Source organism: Galleria mellonella, unplaced genomic scaffold (assembly GCF_026898425.1).
Source record: "Galleria mellonella isolate WM207_F2 unplaced genomic scaffold, CSIRO_AGI_GalMel_v1 utg33, whole genome shotgun sequence".
In the NCBI taxonomy this organism is placed as follows: Eukaryota; Metazoa; Arthropoda; class Insecta; order Lepidoptera; family Pyralidae; genus Galleria; species Galleria mellonella.
In genome coordinates this window covers 6,447,618-6,472,895 of record NW_026442079.1, presented here as the reverse complement: position 1 = coordinate 6,472,895, position 25,278 = coordinate 6,447,618, and the positions used below count along the sequence as shown (strand labels likewise).

The 25,278-nt window shown below is 31.4% G+C and overlaps 2 protein-coding genes and 1 long non-coding RNA gene across 5 annotated transcripts in view; all 3 read left to right on the top strand.

The window, feature by feature from the left end:
* Nucleotides 1–881: 881 nt before the first annotated feature.
* LOC113518082 (uncharacterized) lies at nt 882–5,887 on the top strand. Of its 2 annotated transcripts, none has more exons than XR_008253026.1 (3): nt 882–1,304; nt 2,218–4,090; nt 5,637–5,887. It is a non-coding gene; the product is annotated as an uncharacterized LOC113518082 (long non-coding RNA). The 2 variants fall into 2 exon arrangements; XR_008253025.1 differs by having other exon boundaries at nt 883–1,304; nt 5,335–5,886.
* A 5,555-nt stretch (nt 5,888–11,442) lies between these two features.
* The window catches only part of LOC113518804 (peptide transporter family 1), a 42,600-nt gene continuing 28,764 nt past the window's right edge, over nt 11,443–25,278 (top strand). Inside the window, exon 1 of one of the 2 annotated variants that reach the window (XM_026903803.3) lies at nt 11,443–11,784. In XM_026903803.3, coding sequence (XP_026759604.1) covers nt 11,722–11,784 — 63 coding nt within the window. In that variant the 5' untranslated portion in view covers nt 11,443–11,721. Of the gene's footprint in view, nt 11,785–15,108; nt 15,294–25,278 lie in introns of those variants that run through there. The other variant, XM_026903811.3, reaches the window with a different exon arrangement.
* Nucleotides 19,647–23,921, top strand: LOC128201028 (uncharacterized). Its single transcript, XM_052896454.1, has 2 exons — nt 19,647–21,206; nt 21,731–23,921. Exon 2 carries the CDS (start codon nt 21,736–21,738, stop codon nt 23,605–23,607), a length of 1,872 nt encoding a protein of 623 aa, XP_052752414.1. The 5' UTR covers nt 19,647–21,206; nt 21,731–21,735; the 3' UTR covers nt 23,608–23,921.

Below are 25,278 nucleotides of genomic sequence, written 5' to 3'. Positions count from 1 at the left end.
ATTTTTGATTGAACATTAGAGTGCTTTTTCGATTTTAAGTCAAAATAGGATGAAAAATTAAATAAAGACAAGTCTAAGCAACACATACTAAACGCATAAAAAAATCTAAGCAACATATACTATTTCAAATTATTAATCAATTAAAATATTTATTATATTTATTCTGTGGATATCGTTAAAAGTAATTTCTATTCTAGCATTTTAATGTATGGATTTGGTCAGAAAACATCTTGCCAACATTTAGTTAAATGACTTAATTACAATAGTGCCAACTTAACTAACAGAACTACTGCGTATGTCAAATGCGATGCAAATGGCTGCAATCTAAACTCTGCGTGGAAGAGTTTTAGTTTTGTATTTCATATTTCTTTTTATTTTGACGTGGGAATTAGGACAATATACAATTAATATTGACTCTGTTACGAGATCTACTCTAGAAACTGACCAGATATTACGGGAAGTGGGGAAAACTTGTGTTTACTGTCAATAATATTAGGAAACTAAGATTTTAATAATATTATAAGTAATATTATACTAAATAATAAATACATTTAATAAAGTTATCCGTTTTATTTTTACTAAAAAAAATATTAATCGGAACGAGCAATTTGACATAATATTTATATATTTCTTATATCACACAATTCGCGTTTCTGTAAGAAATATTTACATTTTATTCATATCGAAAAGGTATCTAACTAAAGTATTATTATAGCCCTATTCGTTTCCATTTTGACCATCAGGTTAGCTAACATAATAAGAAAAGGAGAATTTTGTGTAATTTGGTTTTTTGATGGGTGAAAATGGTATGGTAACCCCGTCTGCGGTAACGGGATACGGTGGCGGAGCACCAGTGAAGGGTGATAGATGAGAACGGAAAGAGACCAGTTAGCCTATCATGATGAATTCATCAGGAATTAACCAAGATAGTTTCCAGGGAGAACCGCGAGGAGGTCGACCTGGTTGGGTATATTGCTAGCAATGGGATTCTCAGTCTCCATTACTAACAATCCCTTTCTCCCCTGTGTAGTTTGGTTAGATATTCCTGACCAAGTCATTTTACGTGGCTTATATTAAGTGCTGTCTCTTTTTCCTTGGTTATACACTCATCGCTTTAATCCAAATAGTATATAAACAAGGGAATTCTTTTTTTAGATCACCAAAATGAAACAGAATTTTTCTTATATTTTTAATATAAGGATTTGTTATGAATCTATAATTAAATATGATTGATGAGATCTGTCATTTGAATATGGAAACTGCTTTGGATATTTCAACCGCTGGGCTTGGGATAAATATGCTAAGTAAGTCTTTGTATAATGTATATTAGTTGTGCATCAACATCTATCACCTGTAATCATTGAGACACCAGGCCAATGTCACTTAGCCTGGTGTTTGGCCAAGCAAAAAAATGTTTGTATGTAATCTGTGATATCCATTCCTTAAATTTTAGCTCTCTTAGCTAAAAACTAAAACATTCTACAAACTTATTTTAATTATTAAAGTGTTGTCCCACTGTTTTTCATATTGAGAAATTGGTGCAAAAGAAAAGGATTAAGCACTTCAATAGCTAAAATAGGTTTATGAGAGGTTCTTTTTTTAATGGGTGATAATGGAATGACAACCCACCTGTGCTATTGATGTATGTTTGCAGGGTAAGTAAAGCATAATAGATAAAGATGAAAGCATATCAGTTAGCCCAACATGATGAACTATATAAGAATTTACCATGAAGGTTTCTAGGGGGAACTGTGTGTAGGTTGATCTGGCAGGGTTATTTATATATGTTTATATATAAAATCCATTTGTCATAGCCCTTTTACTCAGGAACGGATGGAGGTCTGAAATTAATATCCGTAGTTGAGTCTTCAATACCTTGAAGCTATGAAAAAATTAACCTTCTATGTTAACAATCAAAAGATAGGGCCATTTATAGTATATATCTTGGCATTTGAAATGGAATCAGAATTTATAAGGTATTTCCTGTTGACCTAGGATCATGAAATTTGGTAAGAAGCAATGTCGTACAAAACAAATAAAAGGGAAAAATACAAAAATCGTAAATTTGTAGTTACATCACAAAAAATTTATCAAATTTATCTTTTTTTTTTGTATGAGATCAGCGGTGCTGGAGCGTTTCACTCTTAGTTGTTGTTTTTTTATTGCCATCAAAACAGAAGTAAAATTAATGGTAATGTTATATTTTCTCCTTTCCAGAACATGTAAACGCCGATTGTATTCTGGTTGCAGTGGTAACCAGAACAATTTCGAGTCTCGCGCTGAGTGCCTGGCTACATGTCTGAATCCACCAAATAATACCATGAACAGATTCCATCAATATACCTATATACCACCTGTGTACCCTTCAACATAGTTGAACTCAATTGATTTAGATGATTTTAAGAATTTAATTACACTAATTTCACCTGCGACTCTGTTTGCGTGACCATCTTGGTCTATCAAGATTACTTTTAAGATACACATGGTCTGTGATGAACATATCTATTACATTCAGATATAAATCTGTGAAAGCTTTTGTATAGCTGGAGAATATTATAGTTATTCCATGTTGTCATTTGATATTTCTGTAAAAAGTTCATATTAAAATATATTTAACTATAATAATGTAGTTTCACAGTAGAAGTCGATATTATACAATATTTTCTATAAATCGCTATCATATATTTGTAAATAATGCAATTGTCATATATTATCCAAGTTATATTGGCACGCCATCTTTTTCAATATTCACTAATAATAACGATACAAACTCAACCCGTCAAGGGATGATTATTTTATTGCTGAAACAATTATTTCTTAGTTAAACATCAAATGGCTGAACCTAATAAATTTCAAGTTCAAAAATGATGAACTCATATAAAATTCAACTTTCACCTTTCTAGGAAGACATTAAGGGACGGTTTTTAGAAATCCCACATGATCGAGAGATGTAATTCGCACACGAAATTACCTAATATGAACATTTTGACATTACATCTTTAATATACAACTTAGAATGGCAAACAAGCTGTCGTCCCACGTGATGGAAAGTGGTAACCGTCGCCTATAGTCATGAGCAGTACCATGGACATAACAAAGTATACTGTTTCGCCCATGATACCCCCCATGCGTTGCCATTCCTGAGGACTCAGGTGTTATTCCTCTGTACCCTGTAAATTCACCCTTCAAACCGAAACACAGCCATGCAAACACAACTGCTTCACGGTTAAAATACGAATCGGACAGAGGTACCCAATTGAAATTAGTAGACCTTTTTTTTATGACGCTTGGTATGATAAATAAGTTGACGATCCACTCTATTGCAGCACGGCTCTATTATATCGTTACAATATACTATAATAGTAAAGAAATCCACATGCAATTCCTTTATTTTGCTTTATTTGTCCTTTTTAATTTTCATGTCCATGGCATGAGTAATATTCGACCGTATGTCATGTCGTATGAATACCATTATGCTTGAGGATAAAAGGCGCTATCTGTAAACGTTGGATAGGTACCAATAGTTGCTTAACCTATCGTAAGGAATTCATCAGATATTAACTACGATGGTTAGCATGGAGGATCGTGGAGGTAGGCATATGCCGTAAATTAGGTATAATAGTACCTATCAGATCTTAACCCTTTGAGTGCCACGAGCGTCATAGCGCTCGTGAAATCAGTCGCTGTTTAGCTTGCTGTAAAAAAATATTAAAATTAGATAATTTTTGGAGGTTTTTTTTTAGAGACAAGGGTAAATGACATCAACACGACAAAGATTTCTTTGGCATTTTTAAGTAGATATGAGTAAAAATCAATGGCACTAAAAGGGTTAAGGGAGCCTACTTTGGAGAATAACACATTTTATACAAAATTTCATTGTGAAACAGAACAAAACCATAAATTGTAATTGCTTACATGATTTACAGTTGTTTTAGAGCTGTAGAAATTGCGGTTATAATTTTATGTAGTACATTTCATGTAATAGAAATATAAAAAGTAGGTACTGTGCTATATTAACACGATGAAAGTACTTGGCCAACTATTCTATATTTTTGTCGTATTTTTCTTTATGATTTATATTGTAAATGCTGTAAGTAAAACAATCTCTCAGTATAGTTTTTAATGCATTAGATTAATCGTGTAATTGGAATTGTCTGCGACTTCGTACGTGTTGATTTTATCATTCATAGACGACGTATTAAGATAAAATATACATGAGATTTTAAGAACGACCTTCAGAAACTTAGCTGTGAAATCTACATTTTCCTTGCTTTTCCCGTAGGTGTTGTAAGAGGTGGTTAAAGGAACTTAAAGATCAAGGGATGGGCAGCATCGTCCCTCTTAAAACATCTTATCTCAACCAAAACCAAACGTGGCAACTACTAGCAAAATTCCCCAAGGAGGCCTATGTTCAGCAGTATTATATTTTCATTGTTCTATGTATTTCCAGAAAATATATTTAATTACGTCTATTAGTTGTGTAATATCCATATTACGGGGATTTTGAGTGGGGTTGAGCAATAAAACTCGTCGTTAAAAAATACTTTTAAGATTAAAAACAAATAAATAACTCATCTATAAATTTTTTTTTATACCACTGAGGTGGCAAACAGCATACGGCCCACTTGATGGTAAGTGGTCACCGTAGCCTATGAACACCTGCAATACCAGAGGTATTACGCGCGCGTTGCCGACCCTGAAGAAACCTCTTTACGCCCCTTTTGAAGAACCCCGTGCTGTAGTCTCTTGGGAACCTATAAATCTGTGTTTTCACTCTTCTAATACTAAAACTACTAATATTTGATTTAGTCTTAATGAAATAAAATCTTGTATTATATGTATCTATCCATATAAATTAGGTATTTACCTGCTGCTAAACTGTTACACTGCATTCATATCTCCGGCTTACTACAAAAATATTTTCTTTACCCAGGCACCGTGCCGGAAACCGCTTCATTCTGTACATCAAAACTTGAGAACGGTACATTCACTCCATGTTACAATTTCAGATGAAATACAAAAGATACATTCTATTTTTAAAAATACTCTAGATATTTTTAATAAAAAAAGTTAAATTTTCTCCGTAGTTCAAAGTGGAGTAGACTCTTAAAACAGGAAACCTTAATAAAATATGTAGTATTATTCACTTACGCGCAATGTAGCGATTCTCAAGTGCTACAAAAAGCAATGTCTGGTTGCTCGATTATATTCGAAAAAAAAATCTGCCTGGTGTTATGTTCTAACTCTTGTTTCTTAATATTAATTCTATTTTCTTAAATTTAATTTAATTTCTTAAATATAGGTCTGTAGTTTCCCAAATATATCTATTTCCAGTGTACCATATGTGCTGCTCACAATTCGCAAGGAGAACTGCAAGAAAGATTTCTGAAAGTTGCAGTGCCCAAGAGAAAGTACATTCATCGCCTGATAAATAGCACATCGCCATATTAAGAGAGAAATAAATTAAAAATAGAATTTTACCGAAAACAAATAAATTCACATTAAGATATTATTATTTTAACCTGGTAGAAATAAATTACGAAGTATGGCCCGTATAAATTAACCAGTATAAAAAGTTACTTATTAACTAGTATAGGCAAAGTTATGCAAATAATATTAAAATTATTACATGGCAGGCTCGTCGTGGTGTTCAGCATCAAAATATGATTCATGACGAACGTGGAGTGAAGGTTTTGACAACATTAGCACCCCAAATTCAAAAGGTCGTATCACAACTGAGTACCAGTAAACTATTGAAAAACAAAGACAATTATGAAAAGTTGTTACGACAGTTGAAACAAATGTTTCACACTACGTCTACTACAGTATGCGCCCGATGCAGACACAATTAAAATTATTTAAAACGTATACAATTCGTTTTAATACTGTTACTAACAGCTACCTGCATTATATTAGGCATTATCGGGGTCAGGGGGAGAGGGATTCTTAGCAATGGAGTTTGATAACCCCATTGCTAGCAATATGTCCTATTAGGTCACTATCGGTAAACGGTGGCGGGGCACCAGTGAGGGATGATAGGCGACGATGAAAGCAGGCCAGTGGAGAGAATCAAGGTCAGAATTACGTGGAGGTAGACCTAATAGGATGTATTGTTAGCAATGGGTCAGTTAGATCCCATTACTAACAATTCCTTTCCCCCCATGCTATGAAGGTAGGTGACGTGTAAATGAGTATATACCTATAGTAGAGATTTATAGACTGTAGCATATAAGTAAATTTATTGCCATTTGTTTTGTACTTCAGATGGCAGGTAAAGTCATCGTCCGTTAAGCCACGTCTACGTTAGAGATCTACGTGTATAATGAAAGTGATCATAAAATCTAATACCAAAGGGTGACGCCCTCACACCAGTAGTATCAAATTCAGATTTTGGCTTCGAAGGACAATTATTATTATTTGATGACTGACTATAGTCCACCTCAAAACTGTTACTGCGCATCATATGTCAGGAATTCTCACTTGAAAAACAGATGAATGAGGAAAATCCGTTTTAAATTTATATGTGACGTGATATTATAAGTGACGACCTTGGCGATGTTGTAGTTTAACATAGGTACTGCTTCGCTTTTCAACGAACCAGGTTATGGATTGGCTACGTAATACAAACATGATTTGTTTTGGTCAATATATAATATTTAGTCCTAGTCTATATATTTAGTCCCTTAGTCCAATAGTTAGTGTAGGCAACTTCCACACTAACTATTTGAACCACACAACAATTATTACAATATTTAAATTCATACTTTTAAATAGATGTCCCCGTTAAAACATGGAAAATTTTCCAAAATGCACGGAAAGGCGCTATGCAACGAAGTCCCTAATAAATAAATAATAACGGAATATATAGCTATGCTGCAAAAAGAAACACAATTTGCCATTTTTTGGAGATTTTTTTTTATGAATGAAAATAGAATTATGCATCAGTCTATGTTAATGTTAATTATATGATAATAATATTTGCTAAGAATAAATCACAGTGGTTTCGTGGAGTTCGATCTGACAGTGTGTATTGTTTTTCCCTATTTTTCGGGGCTACATAACTACATATAGTGCGGTTACCTCGTTAACATCATTCAAATACATTATAATCTTTTATAATACTTGGGTAGGCTAAAGTATCGATCAATAGAACGTTACTGTATTCGTAATATTTTCTACTACAATGTAGAAGAGATTATAGAGTTTAAGGTCGGTATATTTATCATCTCACCTCAAGAAAATGCAATAGTCTAAAGTATTTATAATATGCATTATTTGTACAAAGATGTTTATATGGGTACCGTTATCTCAGTCGTGTTATCTCATAGGATATGTAAAATATGACAATGAAATTATTGGGTGCGGAGGTATAACTGCTAAGTCTATTGTTCGGCTCATGAGCCACACGGTATAGTTTGTAAGATCAGTGATGCAGTTCATGTGTATAGATCATAGTATTTTATTGGAATTTGATGCGATATATAATAAAAAGATTATGTATTATAGACAGTTCTTATATTCTTATATAAGGGGTAGAAGACATAAAGGGAAGCAAAGTCTCACCTCAAGCTAAATGCATCAACAGTTCTTAAAGTTTGTCTTTAATCATAATAACAGGGGGTTTATTACGAAGTTCACATTGATAGATCAAAATTAAAAGTCACAGTTTATTAAACAGGCACGGGCTTTCTCAAAAATGTCATATTTATTTCATTTGTAATATTATAATTTGCTTTGTATATGATTATGTTCGGTCAAGGCGATGAGATTCGAACTCTCGCAATCTTATTTTTAAGAGTTGCAAAAAAAGAGATTTATACAAGAATTCATTTTACTCTTAAATTAATAAAGACCTATTTGAAGTGTCCTTTTGTCCATAATCTCGTAATTAAAAAAAAGCTGACAGAAGTCATGAGAAGAAAAATATAGACCATTTAGGTCTTATTAAAAATTCATAAACATTATTTTGTAAAAAAAGTTAAATAATATAATTAAAAATGTACTCTAATGACTTTCGTCCGTACTTCATACTGATTAGAAAAGAAGAAGAAAAAGGAGACAAGTATGCTAAAATCAATATGGAGGTAAAACATCAGGCTATTTGCGAACCACTGAATCCCTTCATGAAGAAAACAGTTCATACACAGACTTACCCGACGAAACTTATACCAGCTGCGCCGAGAAAAGCCTGCTGTTATTATTGTTCATAAAATATAATATCTATTACAAGCAGTTTAATAATGCAAAACAGGTCGTTGGATGGTGTGAAGAAAAAGAAAGGAGCGCTTATACACCTCATAAGCATATTGTGGGCCCAGTCAGTTGGTAATGTATTGGGAACTTTAGTAAAGTTAATAAGTTGCCATAAAATGTCATCTAATATTTATATATTCTGTTTGCAATCATATCGCCATTTATCAACATATCTATCAATAGAAATGACAGATTGGGATCAAACAAAAAGATTGCAAACATGGTAATGCAACACATGGCAGTTACATCAGTTTCTAATTATGGTCATATATCTTAATATGCTGTACTAGATAATTTATTATATTTTTAATTGATATGGCTCAAAATATAATTTCAGTTAATAAAGCTATTGTTAATTAATTTTGGTATTCCCTTTTTAAATTGGTAAAAGCCTTATTCTTGGTAAATTTGGACAAGTAGGAATAGTAGCTACCTACCATGGTACTGTGGTACTTGCCACCACAGACAAGCTTAAATTTATATATAGATGTAAGATGAGGAAAAGATTGACTTATGATTTCATTGTTCATAACACTATTCTATATAAGTCAACCTCCACGGAATTTCCCTGGAAACAAGCTTGATAAATTTTTAATGAATTCTCTGGAACCTATGTTCATGTTCACCTATCATCATCTATCTATACTTATAATAAATCTGTAGAGAAGTCAATTCTTTACATGAAATATATTTCAAAAATAACTATCAGGGGGTGATTTGTGATTGATACTAATGGCCAAAATGCAATCAGTAAAATTTTAGTCTGTCTGTCTGTATGTTCGTTATAGAAACAAAAACTACTCGACGGATTTTAACGAAACTTGGTACAATTATTTTTCATACTCCTGGGCAGGTTATAGTATACTTTTCATTACGCTACGATCAATAGGAGCAGAGCAGTGAAGGGAAATATTGGGAAAACGGGAGAAGTTACTCCATTTTTAAGCTTCCGTCGCGTGTACAGCCTTAATGGCCACTTTTTAAAATGTAAAAATGTCCACCCGTGCGAAGCCGGGACGGGCCGCTAGTAATAAATATAGTCCTCGTAAAGTAATTTCTGCTAATAAATTGTGATGAAAAGAAAATGATTAAAAATGGGTTTAAATGTACTGTGGGTACATCTCTCCGTGTGTGCTCCGGTATAGAACGGGCAACTATTTCTTTTCCCGTGGGTGTCGCAAGAGGTGACTAAGGGAGAGCGAGGGATGGGCAGCAGCGTCACTCTTCAAACATCTCTAAAAGCCGGGGGGAAAGGGATTGTTAGCAATGGAGTTTGACAGCCCCATTGCTAGCAATATGCCCTATCAGGTCGACCTCCACGTGGTTCTCCCTGGAAACCATCGTTAACAATTCTTGTTGAATTCGTCATGATGGGCTAACTGACCTACTTCATCCTCATCTATCATTCTTCACTGGTGCCCTACCGGTGTATACCGATAGCGCGGGTGGGGATACCATTCCATTATCACCCATTAAAAAAAATCTCTAAAAGCCTAACTGCGGTTGCCAACCCGCCGGCTAAGCTTGGCAACTACTGGCAAATTCCCTTTATGAGGAAGCAGTAGGTAGTTAACGGCTGAAATAATAATGATAAAAATACTATAGGCACTAAGTAGATAACTAATAATTTACTTTTTACAATAGGTTGTATCGTAGAGAATTAAATTATTAGGTTGCTGTAATGGCATAAGAATAAATATTTTTGTGGTACTGATTAAATATATTGCTTCAATTATTGATTACTGTGAGCTCAGTAACTACTCCATAAAAAAAGTCCCCAGGTAAAATATTTGTGTAAAAATATTTTAGGACAACAATTGTGCTTGATTTTTGACTAGACGGAGGACGGACGGACTTTTTGACGGACTTTTGGTGCTATGGAACATAAATCACTATTTATTTGTAAATATTTATATCGGCTTTGCTTATATTTTAAAATTTGGGGGTGTTAAACTAGTTTCTATTTTGATAGGACACTTTAAAGTAGGTATTATTATTTCAGTTTATTCTTTCGACATTACTTTTGCTACTTAGATACACACACTCGCTACTTAGATAGACAGGTGCTTTATGTCTAAATGAGATATTCAATTTGTTGTTGTTGTACTTGAAAGGTAAGTATACTCTAAGAATATTAAGCTATAAGTAGATAATTCTCATAATTTTTAGACTACATTTTTAGGCAATCAAGTATTGGTAAAATGGTCACAGAAACACTCTCTAAATTAATTTAGTAAGAAATCTAAATATTCAGTCAATTCATTGATGTTTGATAAGTATCTATTACTATTTGACATCAGCAGAATGTTTTATGGGCGGGTCAATTAGTAGTTTGTTTCTATGTCCATTACGTTCTATTAAAAAAGATCATTAAATTTTCTTTACAATTTGCACTTACGCTTTAGACCTAACACAATGCATGACAACTTCTTGACGCAAGACACAAAATTTGTTCATAGATTTGAGTAATTTAAAAACTAGAGGATTTTTTTTTAATAAGAAGCATGTTTTAGATGCTATTAAATAAGCTAGTCATCTATTAGCTTTATATATCACATGCTGATTATGACATACTAGTATTACACTTGCTCGTCACATACTGTAAATTACAAAGTTGCGGTTCATGTCTTATGTAACAGTAATTCTATGAAAGACAGAGAACCCAGAGTATTGTTGTTATAGAATCATATAAGTACATAATCAGTGCATATGTGTATAGATAATCTTAGTTTACTATTTGGATAAATGAGATCCACTTCTAAAAATTACATAATAATGTCTACGCACGTGATCCAAGATTTCAATTAAACTTACCTACCTACTGCGTGCGAATCTATTTCATTCAAATTATACGTTGGTATAAATAGACATTACGTCACACTCCGTAAACGTTAATAGTAATGATGGCTAACCATGATTGGCATGTTTTGTATCTTACAATAAGACCATTGAAAAGACAACTAACTACAGATTTACAGTTTGAAAAAACTGATTATTGCAACCAGTAGTCCATCGCTGAAGCACACTACATACGTTCGCCTACGTCGACCTCGGTTACCTAAGTGTAAAAATACATATATATAAAATATATGTACCTATATAGACGTGAAGTTATCAGTTCCATGCGAACTGGACTTCAATTATCGAACTTTTTGTCATAATTCCAACTTTGTTCGTGATCAAAATTTTACTTGTGTCTTGTATTTATGAGAGAATAATAATAGGTGTCATAAAATTTCGCAAATTGTATCCAAATTGATTTATTATCTCGGCTTTGATTTGTTTGCTGTAGTGATCTTAAACACATGAGTTTTTCTCAAGGTAGGTATGTGTAACTGTAGTTATCACTGCCTATCGCGTTATCAAACGTTTCAGTAACGTGCACTACATAGTGTTATTTAGATTGTGTCACAGTGTATAATACTATATGAACAGTGCTTTAGTGCACATTGTAGTGAAATTTACATCATGCAATCTCAACATGATAATGATGCTGAAATTAGTGAACTTATGGATGAAAGTAAAAAAAAGGTAAAGTATTTTAGTTTTTGTTACTTTTTGTTATAGCATAAATATATGAAACATAAATAACTAGAAACAATAGGTATTAAATTAACTGATTTCTTCAGTTAGTGTTCAAAATCATCTCTAAATTTGACCCTTTTATTTGCAATATTAAGAGGCCTTTCACATTTTTTGCATAAAACAACGCAAAATCAGAGATTTTAGACCTCTGCTTCTAAACAATTAAGGCTTTGATATACATTTTGATTCCTGAATTATACAGATAGATGTTTAGTCTTAAAAACAAGTCTTAAAAAAGTGAGTCTACTCTGTGAAAACAAAAAAAAAATCACAGAGCGGACTCACTTTAGTTTATCCTAAGTAAAATAATTATAGAAGTATAGATAATAAAATAATATAATTCCACTTGCTGTAATTCAGTTAAAATCAAAATAAAAAAATAGTTTAATAAATGAACAAAAACAAGTACAAATAAAAAGAAACAAAATATGTAGATTAAATTAGGAAAATACCTTCTGAAAATAAATAAATATAAATATATATATACATGTTTGTATATAATGTTATGTCTAAAAATTGTTTTTTTTCTCTATAAAAAAATATGTTTACTCAGCGTTGCTTCAAAAATCACTAAAATTCCAAGAGATATATACATGAGCAAAATCTTCTAAATCATGTTACCAGGACCTTTACATTTACCTGATTTATTAATATAATTTTTTTTTAAATACTTCGGTAATTGAAAACATCGTTTATTTTTCTTGTAATATTTACCATATATATACCTTTATAAAACATTATTATTTCAAACTTTTCGCTTCAGAAACTTCTGAAATTAGGGGGGAGGAAATGGTTTTTTGGCACATTTTCGACCATAACTAAAAAACCTTGCAAAATAAATTTATTTTTAAAATGTATAAATGGAATTATTTTATATGATATGCTACTTAGACTAGTAAATTCATTTAGAAGAGATTTTTTTTCAACTATTTCTATGTATATGGGCCAATAATATGTAAAACGATTCTTAATTTCAACGCAAGAGCATTTAGTAATTGCTGAGATATAGCACTGTGATAAATAGACAAAGTCGCACCATAAGGGTTTCATTGTATCTTTTTGGTACGGAGCCCCAAAATCTAGATATAATATTTCATTAGAAGAACATTTTTTTCATCACATCTGTTATCTACCTAAGCCCCTTGATTCGAACTATCTATAATTACAATCTAGTATCTACACAGTACGTAATTAAATATTCTGTAGTTTATGTTTTATTATTTACACAAAATCCTACCGTTGATATTATTTCGTACATCAGTATTTAATATGATGTAGTCTGAGATATGGAACAGTAATGTAATATTTTTTCTACTAATAAAACCTTTTTAAAAGATTTTATTAAAAAACTGTTTGATATGCTTATTCACAGTATTCTTGTATATGTTCTTTAATATTCTACTACTAAATATCACGATACTTCAAAAATTTTATGCAAAATTTCAAAACAAACCTGATTCTTTAGAAAATGCTATTTCTCTAAAAAGTTATGATCTCAAACTATCCATAAATAATTAATTTTTTACTCGTATTGTGCTATCAACATTATAATAGGTGCTTACGTAAGTTTATTAGACATTGTGAGATCAATCAATTTAGATTGTTAATAAAATCGGCTAGAAAATTCAATTTCACTATCCATTTTGTTAAAATATAATGTAAAACAATAAGATAACTGCAGGGTAAAATCAAAATCTGAGAGACTTTTTTAGATGTGTTATAAGTAATACCGAACATTAGAAAGTAAAATAACTAAGTCGCAAAATGTCGAAACCAGTAGATTCAATAAAATATTTTTGTGAGAAATGTTTGTGAGATTTTGAAAAATTATATGGTTTTTAGATAGATTTAATTCTAAAAACCTTACTTAATACTTTTCTTTTAAAATGGACAAAATGGAATGGTAATCCCGCTTGTGCCATTAGTTTATACTGGCGATACCAGTATGGGATGATAGGTGGGGATGACGTCAGAGTACCTAGCGTGATAGGTACAAAAAATTACAATTGATTGTCAAAAAGCTAAAAACAATATCATAGAAATATAGGAATAGAAATTTTTATTTTATTTTGAAAACACAACAAATAACAATAAAAAATGTACATAGTTAATTATAAACATACAAGACATAAGACAAGATTTAAAACAATATTACGTTGGGAAAGAAAAATAGTTGATAATTCATCTACGATCTGGCAAAAATAGTTATTAAACTCATTTCCGTTATATAAGGAAGTTATTTAAAAAATGAAATGATTGGCACGGATAAATAGAGAATTTATATACCTAAATAAATAATTCACCTATGAGAAAATACGGGGGGGGGGAAGGGATTGTTAGTAATGGAGACTAAGAATCCCATTGCTAGCAATATACCCAACCAGGTCGACCTCCTCGTGGTTCCCCCTGGAAACTATCATGGTTAATTCCTGATGAATTTATCATGATGGGCTAACTGGCCTGTTTTCATTCTCATCGATCACCCTTCACTGGTGCTCCGCCAGCGTATCCCGTTAGCACAGGCGGGGTTACCATTCCATTTTCATCCAATAAAAAAAATGAGAAAATACGGAATAGGCTTTCTTCAGACTCTTGAGGCTTTTTATACTGACTGCATTCCGAATTAAGATGTAAATTACTAAGTATACGTTATATTTTTTTATTATGAAACTGAGAAAAAAACTAAATTAGCGCTTTTAGATTAGATTTAATCGTCACATTAAAATTTCTATAACTATGAACTGATTAGAACTGATTAGTCAGGGATTACGGCCGTAAGCATATCTTATATATATATATATATATATATATATATATATATATATATATATATATAAAATAGACCCAGCAGTGCAGCTCGACAGGAGCATTTTTTATGAACATGTTTAAGAACATGTTTATGAAAATGAATGATAACCCTGCCTGCGCTATCGCGTTTATACTTCTAAGGGAGCTACTAATGACGTTTGATAGATGAGGAAGAAATCGGGGAAAGTCGGGGTATTCAGTCGGTTTATTGCAATTAATTCGTAAGGAAATAACCATGTTTGTTTCCAGAGAGAACCGTGCGGAGGTCGACCTGACAGGATAAACTACTAATTACTAGTAATGGAGCCATAATCTCCTATTACTAACAATCCATTTCCCTGAAAAGGGGCAATGCTCCAACGAAGTCAGATCTCGTGATCGCGTCATAATGTTACGACTCTGTTAAATTTTATCGTTTACCATCAAGTATTAGATGGTTGATACGTATAAGAACGCAAGCCGTCAGATTCGAGTCGGCTCGGTTCGGTTGGTGGAACGAGTCATTCAGTTGCGCGCGCTTGCATCTGACGTATTTGCGGCGCACGCGCACGAATACCAAATGATAATAACATATTACTTAAAAATAGTCAAATAGTGCCAGTTCAAAACACATGTGATTCTTCGAAATGGAGACGAAAACGACTGCGGTTGGTAAACTTTTATTAGCAAAACTTTTCTATTGGGACTTTTTTTTATTATTATGCGATCGTCTTTAAATTGTTGACTATTGCTGTTATGATAAATAATTGGTCGAAAAGGCACTTGAGCATTTGTATTGTAGGCGTATTATTGCAATAGCGAAATTCTATTCATATATTATTTTTAAATTACTTTATCCTAATTAATAACTTTCGCATATTTTTATTTTCACTAAAGCGCATTTATTCCTTTTAAAAATCAATAATTATAGTCGCTTTGAAAGAAACTTAACGTACTGTACTTTATAATATTTTAAATTTATCATAAATACAAATTATTAAAAATCATCAAATCTTATAAGCCTATATTCATAGGCTTATAAGATTTGATGATTTTCTATCTACTATCCTTAGTACTATCGTATCCATTTATAATTTTGGTAGTAAAATATAATATAATTAATATAATACACTTCATCCAAGTATAATATCAACAAAAGTGATTTTGAATACCTAAATTTAAGAGGCTTCGAATCACAGAATTAGGAATCGTATTTTCTTTAGAATCATGGATACATAGCTTTTCCAAACCTAGTAGGAAATCATAACATTACTCGTTTAGTTACTTTTACTTATTATTATTAAACTTGTTAATAAAAATATTAAGTATATTGTGTAATATTTTTATACACTTATGTGTTCTTTCTTATTTATTTTTATCTGCACTTATTCACTACATGTCAAAATTTTGAGGAGGTGCTTATTTTAATTCAATTTTTAAAATAAATTGTTTACGAATAATAAACTTACGTACTAGCTCCTTTTTATTAACTGTCTTTTTTTACTATGCTTGTTTCATCGAACATAAAATTTGAACTTATTATTTTATGCTGCATCGAATTTTTAGTTGCCGCTGTTTTAATCAAATCAGCGTCACTTTAACAAAAAACGTCTGTATGAAATTTATGCATCCAATTTATTGACGGTGAAAATTTACGCTGTAAAGTAATTAGTTCTTTTATAATACCTATCAATATTAATACTTCAGACAGTCATTTTAGAAATTAGTCATATTGTAAATATTAATTTTTTTATTCAGTTGTTACATTTAGCTGATAGCACAGATTCATTTTCCAGTTTTTTAATATAACAGCAGTGTCGTCTCTTAAATCACGTAGTGATTATTAGTGATGAATATTCCGTGTTAATAACAATCTTGAACTGATTTTCTTAATTCTGTTTTATCTCGTGTTAATATATATATATATATATATATATATATATATATATATATATATATATATATCAGTTGAAGATTATTAACGTAACACGTAACTTATTGGGGAAAAAAAAATGAGAACCTCCTTTTTTGTAAATTGCTTAAAAATGATAAATAAATAAATAATTAAAAGTAAAGCTAGAAATTGGGCGTTTAAAAATAAGATATATGGTAATAATATTCAGATTAAATACAATAATATATTCAGTTAAGAAAGTATTACAGTTATTTACTAAATAAGTTGCATAAGAAAAACCTGTGTCATATTAGCTGAAACATCACCAGATTGGGTAAAATCCCTGTTATACATACTCAACGAACATGGATAAGGGAATCTTCCTGCATCATTGATCAAATTACAATATTCTTTAATCAATTCAATACAATAATCAAAGCTTAATCTTCCAAAACATTACTGACATTAAACATTCTTGACATGGCAAGATCATCAGAGCCCTGATGGAGCCATAATAAAAGGAAAAAAATTGTAGGATGCGTGAGAAACATACCCATAGCGCCCCTGTTATCACTGACGACTCACATAAAAGACTGACATAAAATATAGAATAAAGTTATAATCTGTCGGTGTATCTGTTTAAGTATGAAATTATGAAACATACTTAATTATCTCTAAAACACTATGTCATTGTGTTTCTAGATTTAAAATGCTAATACATTTAATGAGCAATAGTCACTAGCATTTTATCTTCCACAATTATAAGAAATTTGCAAACAATAATACTAAAAAAAAAAAAAAAGATTATAACAATAAAATAATTAAACAAGTGGAGAGGTGTATGCACAAAGAGACGTATAGACGAAAAGGTGAACGAATGGTCAGAGAATTAGAAATACAAATCACATACAACTAAATTAGTTATAAGGACTCCGGATCTAAAAATACACATGTTGAGATGAAAATAAATCGTTCTAAATTCTGTGTTTTGCGACTGATTGTAGTTTACTCGGAATTGTAAAATATAGCATTTCATAATAACCTATATAACATAATTCTTTACATTTAATGTTATACCTACTTATACTAATGATAATGGTGTATTTAAGCAGGTATCTAATACCTCAAAATATAATCTTGCATATCTTCATTTATTTAACTATTATGAAATAACAAGTTATATACTTAAAGTCACAAATAGATTATGATACTATATTGTATTATAAACTGTCATCCTTAAACTTGACTTTTATTTAGAAATGGCAAAAATGTTACGCAGTAACATACTAGTAGTAAAAAATCCTAAACATACCACATATCACACACCACTGACAAATAACAAATGACTTGGCAATCGTACTGATTGAAGATCAGCCATGCATTGTGCGCAGTCGAACCTAAGTCTACTTTGTATTTTTTTTTACTATTCAATAGTAAAAAAAAATAGAGATCTGCATTCACATTCCAAAGGTAACAGGCGTACTCCATAGATATTTGAACCTGTGCTTTATAGAATTGTAGTAACTAACTTTAAAGAGGATACTAAGTTTCTGACTATTTGCTTCGATGAAGCGTTCAAAATTAAGAAACTCGCTCGTAACCAAAACCAATAATCGAAGATAGTTTGGAATGGTTTCTATATGCTAAATTAAAATAAAAAAAAAAGAACATATCCATTTCTTATATTAAAACAAAACTGTAAAAATTTGGAGAATAAAGATACCTACAATTATTATTAACTAGCTGTTATCCATGACATATCTGCACGACCGGAATATATTTCTGTGATCAGAATAAAATATATTCCACTTAATACGTACGAGTATATATAAAATTTTATAAGCACAACTCAGCGCCTTAATTTCTAATTTGATATTTCTAAACCTTAATTCTTATTGAATTAGCCATTAGGGCCCTGAGTTGTGCTAAGAGGTAACAAACAAACTTACTTTCATATTTATAATATTATATTAGTATGGAAATAAGGAATTCGTCATTACATTCGATACACAAAGTTACCATATACTTGTATACTGTCATCAAATATCCGATAACTCTCATAAGATATACTCAGTTATTACCTGCTATAAATGCCTAATTATCTTCTTTAAAACGACATAATACTGTAATGTAAATACGATGCCACGGCATATTATTATGCAACTTTCACTTGCAACTTGCAAGTACGAGACTTATTGACTTCCTTCGATAATGGGTAATGAATTATGTAAATGAATGGTTCACTTGTTGAACGTTCACGGTGAAGTAAACTATTTTAATGATGATAATGGTTGTAAATCCCTGTTACATATGAATCTATCGATAAATAGTTGTTACCACATAGTTAAGATAAAACGCATCAAAACAACAAGATCTAGCAAGCGTTTGATTAAAACATAACTATCGGTGGATTATTTCGCCGCTTATCTAGGGGCGTATGAGTCACGATTGTTTGTTGCTGCAATTTAGTGAAAGTCTGGAGTGGACGAGAGATGACTGAAATGTTGATGTGAGCAATAATGTGATGAACATTACGTTTATAGGTGTATAGGTACGCCGCTATACATCGCTACAAAAGTACATTCACTCTTGTGTGATTCTCTTGCAAAGTCAAATCGTAATTATTATAACTTGATAATATTTTTTATAATAGGTTTTAGTTGATTTAAGTATTTCACTTTTCTTATTTGTTCTTTCGACCATCGATTTGATTGAATGCTTGAATGTTTATATACTTAATCACGCCTAAACGGATGAATAGATTAGAATAAAATTTGGTATACAAATACGTTATATCCTAACTTATAGAATGTATGTATTATTCACGCGGGCAAAACTACGGGAAATAACTAATTGTATTATATATGGTATGTAATATGAAATGATAAAAGATAAAAGAATATCATGGGTGTTACGATATGTTTGTTACGTCCATGGTCTGTTCATGTCTACAGAGGACGGTTATTACTTCCATCAGGTGGGCCGTCAGCTTGTTTGCCATTCTCAGTTGTATAAAATAAAGATTAACAATTCCATATAATTTCGAGGCAGGCAGTTATTTAGAGAGAACCTTTTGTAGATATCTAGTACCCATAAATAAATAGGCCAGTAAAACACGCACTATATTAGATACTTGTACAGATGGGCAAAGCACCGGGTTTAAACCCGGTGCTTTGGTAAAAACCCAATAAACACCCATAAACTCCCATAATCACCCAAAAAAATAGGTTTTTACGTATTTTTTTGAAAATATGTAAGTAATACCAATAAATTATTTTTATAAATTGTATTGATCAATTCTACAATATTAAATAAAACGTTAACTAATAATATTTCAGGAAATTTTAAAAATCTATATATAATAAAATGAAAGTAATTAATTTTCAGTGTTTTCATGTTGCAGTTGATCAACATGTTGGCCTTTTGCTTCCCGTAGATACTTTAAAATTTCTTCATAACACCTCGTTCGCACACATGGCCGTATATATTTAAATTCTTGAGCCACTAACAGTCCGAAATACTCATTTCTTTTATCCTCTTCTCCATAAATTAAGCATTTAGAACAGTTTGTTTCTTCTTTCAGTAAATTTTCTTTTACTTTATCCTCGTTTTTTTTCTTTGTTACGACGACGCTGGGTAAATCATCTGGACACTGGGTCTCACTATCGCCAAATATATTTGGAGATCGGCTTCGGCTACGGCTTGGCAGACATTTTTTTCTTTCTACAATTTTAAATTAAATTTATTAGAATAAATGCTTCGAACACACGCGATCTAAGTACCTTTTGTGTTTATTATACCTTACCTACCTAGGTATAAAAAGAGTACTTACGTAGATTTTCTTTTATTAACTGTTTTATACGAAGATCTTGATCTCTCAAATTAGCATCCATTTTACTTCCAGTGATTATCAACTAAATTAATAATCCACAAAGTATTAAATAACGTTTTTATGAAATATTTAGCACAAAAACAATACCCTTTAAATATCGATCGTCAGTAACTGTGGCTGACTTACCTATATTCTAGCAAGCAGGACTGCCAGATGTGAAGGGGAAATCCCCAATAAATTGTTGCATGTGACTGATGATGTGAGCATGTTCGTTTCATAATAAAAATGTTGCCAGGTAACCAAAAAGTCGTATGTTTTTGTGCGAATTACGATCATAATCTTTACGATCGTACATTAAAAAATAGACAAATAATAGTATGAGTACGATTTAAATCGTATATCTGTCAACCCTGCTAGCAAGACAGCGACAAAATCACGTTGCATAACAATGTAGCCCAAGCTTATATCTTATGAAATATACGGAAGAGATACGGACTTAGAAAAAACAGAAATGTTGTTCTTTGTGGAAGTCATTGATGAAATTCTATGTATTTTAGCCCGCAAACTTTCTTCAAACAAAAACAGCGCCATCTAGTATCGAGTTCTGTAATTATCTCTTTGTTTATGGATTTGAAGTAAGACCGCCACGCATGCAATACATTATGACTGGGGATTCCCCTATTCGTCGACGCTGAATATGAGGCGACGACAATCACTGTCAAACGTGTTCACTATTACTCTGACTCTGGTAACGTGACTTCCTGGTAACGTGTTAGGTAGGAAAAGCAGTAAAAAAGTGCATATTAAGGGAGCAGATTTGAAATAATATTTATACTTAACAAGAAATAATTAAAGGTAAGTGGATTTTTGAATGATACAATTATATCATGATCACTTAACAATTTTAACTTAAAATTAGATGTATTATTACAAGCTTTTATTTAGCTTGCGTTATGTAAATAAAAGTATGTAGGTATGTTCGTATGTTGATGCAATTATCCTCAATCCTCAACCGACTGGGATAAAATTTTCCATACACGTTTATTTTGGATGATAGTGCATAGTTAGCTGAGAGTCGTCATTGGATAATAATGGTGGATAGCCTAAGATGTGTACTAGATATTTATTTTTAACATAATATGCGTAAGTACCTAATCGAATTAAAGAAGTTGCTGAGAAAAATACAGAACAATACGATAATAAACTAGCGTCTGCGTTTAATCCTCCGAGGAGATGTAATTTTACAAAGGTTTTTTGTATTTATTTTATTATTTTTTTAATAAATTTATTGTAAATAACAAGAAATAATCATTGTAAAAAAATAGGCACTCTATTGTTGAATTTTCGTCAGACCAACTAATCATCGTTCATTTTTTTAGGTTCAATGGGGAGACCTAAAGATTTACGCATATGGGAGCACTACCGTACTTTACCAAACAAGTCTGTTTCTTGCAAGCTTTGTAATAAGGTCTACAAATTCAGTAATGCTGCCAAAATGCTTCAACATCTTATCACTTGTCCAAAATCTCCAGAAACATTAAAAGACTCTATGAAACTTATAAAAGATAGCTCGTCCAAAACCAAAATGTCTGGACTGTCAGAGATAGAGACAAATGATTCTTTTATAAGCCCCTCGTCGTCTGCTAACACTACAATAAATGCTGAGTTTCAAGACACCGATGATCATATAAAAACAGAATTAGCGAGAGCTATATTTGTAACAGGGACGCCATTATCGATGGTGCAACATCCTTTATGGATACAATTTTTCGAAAAATTGCAACCAAAATTTAAAATACCTTCACGTAAAGCTTTAGCGACAAAATACTTAGATAAAATATATAGAGAAATGCGTTTTGAGTTAAATGAGGAACTAAATGCTTGTAGTTACTTACACCTTCAGTGCGATGGCTGGTCTAATTTAAGAAATGAAGGAATAATAAACTTTCTTATATCAAAACCTCAACCTGCATACGTTAAAAGTTTGAATACAGAAAGTAATCCTCACACTAGTGAATACCTTAGCCAAGAAGTTGAAAAAGTAATGAAAGTGTATGGAGCAAATAAGTTTCTTGTACTTATTGGCGATAACGCTAGAAATATACAAAAGGCATTCGAATTAACAAAACTCAAATATCCACATGTTGTTCCTCTCGGTTGCTGTGCACATATCCTTAACTTGTTGTGCCAAGATATTGTAAAGATACAAGAAGTAACTGTGTTTATTATGCAAGCCATAAATATAATAAAAACTGTTAAAAGGAGTCAACGATTAAGTTCCTTGTTGATAAAATCAAGGCAGGGTGAAGATTCTACACAAACACTAAAATTGCCTTGTGCTACAAGATGGGGAAGTCATGTTACTTCGTTAAAAAGTTTGAAAGCAAATAAGATAGCTTTGCAAATATTAACAGTTAGAGAAGATGTAGTAATTTCAAGAGATATTAAAGATTTAATTCTAAGTGATGATTTCTGGACGAAGACAGGGGAATGTATAAGTATTTTGGAACCAGTCACTGAAAGCATATTTTACTTAGAGAGCGACCAGAATCGTTTGCATCGCACATACATTACATTTAGAGATGTACAAGCTAAGATACGTTTTGCATTAAATGAGATTTCGACATTGAGCGAAGAAAGCAAACAGCAGATTCTAACATCAGTATCTTCAAGATGCAATATGGCAATGAGGCCAATACATTTTGCAGCATATATTCTAGACCCCAGGACTCTAGGAGTCGAACTTACTCAAGAGGAAGAACTTAAGGGTATGGAGTTTATCTACAATTTAAGCCAACACTTAAGTTTGTCAAATGTAATGGCAGATTTGGCGTGTTATAAAGCTAAAGAAAACTTTTGGGCCAGAGGATTTGTATGGAGCTCATTAGATAGCATTGAGCCCCTAATATGGTGGAAAGGTATTTGTGGTTCCACTGAGTTAAGCAAAGTAGCGATTCGTATTCTATCAGCTCCCTGTACTTCGGCAGCCACTGAGCGTTCCTTTAGTATCCAAGGCTACATACATAATAACAAAAGAAATCGACTTACAACTGAAAGAACTGAAAAAATTTCATTCATTTGTTATAACTGGAATCTTAAACATAAAGCTGAATGCGAGGACATTCAGTTTAATGAAGAAAATACCTTAGAAGCTTTCATTGAGCAAGTAAATGAACATAACAGTTTAGACGAAATAGAGCCTATCGAACCTATACAATTCATCGCTTGTAATAACTCTGAATCTGACAGTGATTGACTGTAGTTTTACATTTTACTTTCATCTCTTTCTTAATAAACTCAAAATCAAATTAAAAGTTTTTTATTCTGTAGGCTGCATAATAATATTGTCTATGTCCAGTATAGTGGACGTCTTGCGGCTGAGATGACGATGATGAAGTACAAAATCATAAACACCCAAAAATTTGGGTGTTTATGGGGTTTAAACCCAATAAACCCAAAACACCCGGTTTTTACCCACCAGACTTTAAACCCACCCAGGTGGATTGCCCATCTCTAGATACTTGCTTAAGATGAATAAATTTACCTTATTTGGAACATAATCTTGACATTTCATAAAAAGTCAAATCAGGGTAATCTATAAAAAGTCATAATAATAATATTTCTTTTATTTGTGCAATTTATTTATTTAATTAACAATTTTTATCACAAACATGAGAATAAGACAAACAAGTTATAAATTAACTAATAAAGGTGCAAATTAATAATTCTTTTTTCTCTTTAATATACTATAATATAATACAATGGAGACCCCATTTTTCTATATATTTTATATATATATATATATATATATATATATATATATATATATATATATATATATATATATATATATACATTAGAGGATATAGACATATACTTAAATCGTATAAAATTATAAAGCAATCCTTGAGCTTGATTACGCCAGTATGCAATTTGGAAAGTTGCAATAATTTAATTCCGGTCTCTCGCTAGTACCAAGGCAGCCAAGGCTCAGTCGCGCTCCATTTAAATATTCATACTTTTATATAAGTTCATTTTTTTTATTATTTATTATTCAGTACGTGCGTTTATAGTTTACAAAGAGACAACGAAAATTAATCTCAAATTGTTTAATGATATTTCGAAATTAAAAATAAAATTTTATATTCACCTTATGAGATTTCATTACACTATTTTTTGTTTTTAATTCAACCGATTTTTTATTATTCAAATGTTCGGTAGCACATTTTGGATTTTTGTATATTTTTAATAATATCAATAAATTGAAGTCAGTAAATTACGCCTAAATTATTATTTAATATTATTTAAGAAGTAAGTAAAATATTATTTATATATATGCACGTATATATTTTAATATAGTGATTATTTATCAGCAATTCTATTTTAAATGCGGATATTCTGAATAAATATTAATAAACCGCTCGCGTCATAAACAATGCGAAAGTATCTACTTATTTGTTGTTAATTCAGGAATTATTGGCTGAATACGTGTGGCCATAAAAAATAACATAGTTCAAGTTTATCAGAGCGCTACAACTGTCACTATTGTGCATTTACATAACAATTAACATCTATTCATGTGTTAGGAGCCCGTCACTAATCGAAGCGTTCCGTTGAAAGAATTAAATTTATTTTGACCTTTGTAACTTTAATATTTAACTGTAACATTTAAAATCTTATATCAATTTAACAATAAAAACTGAATATATTTGTAAACTCTAAGAAATTTACAAAATAAAAAATACTTAGATAATACAGAGTATATACAAGTGGTTTTTTTTAATTGATGACAATAGAATGGTTGCTCTGCTTGCGCTAACGGAGCACCAGTGAGAAATGATAGATGAGAACGAAAAGGCAGGTCAGTTAGCTCAACGTGAGGAATACACCTGGAATTCAGCACGAGGGTTTTTTTTTAATGGATGAT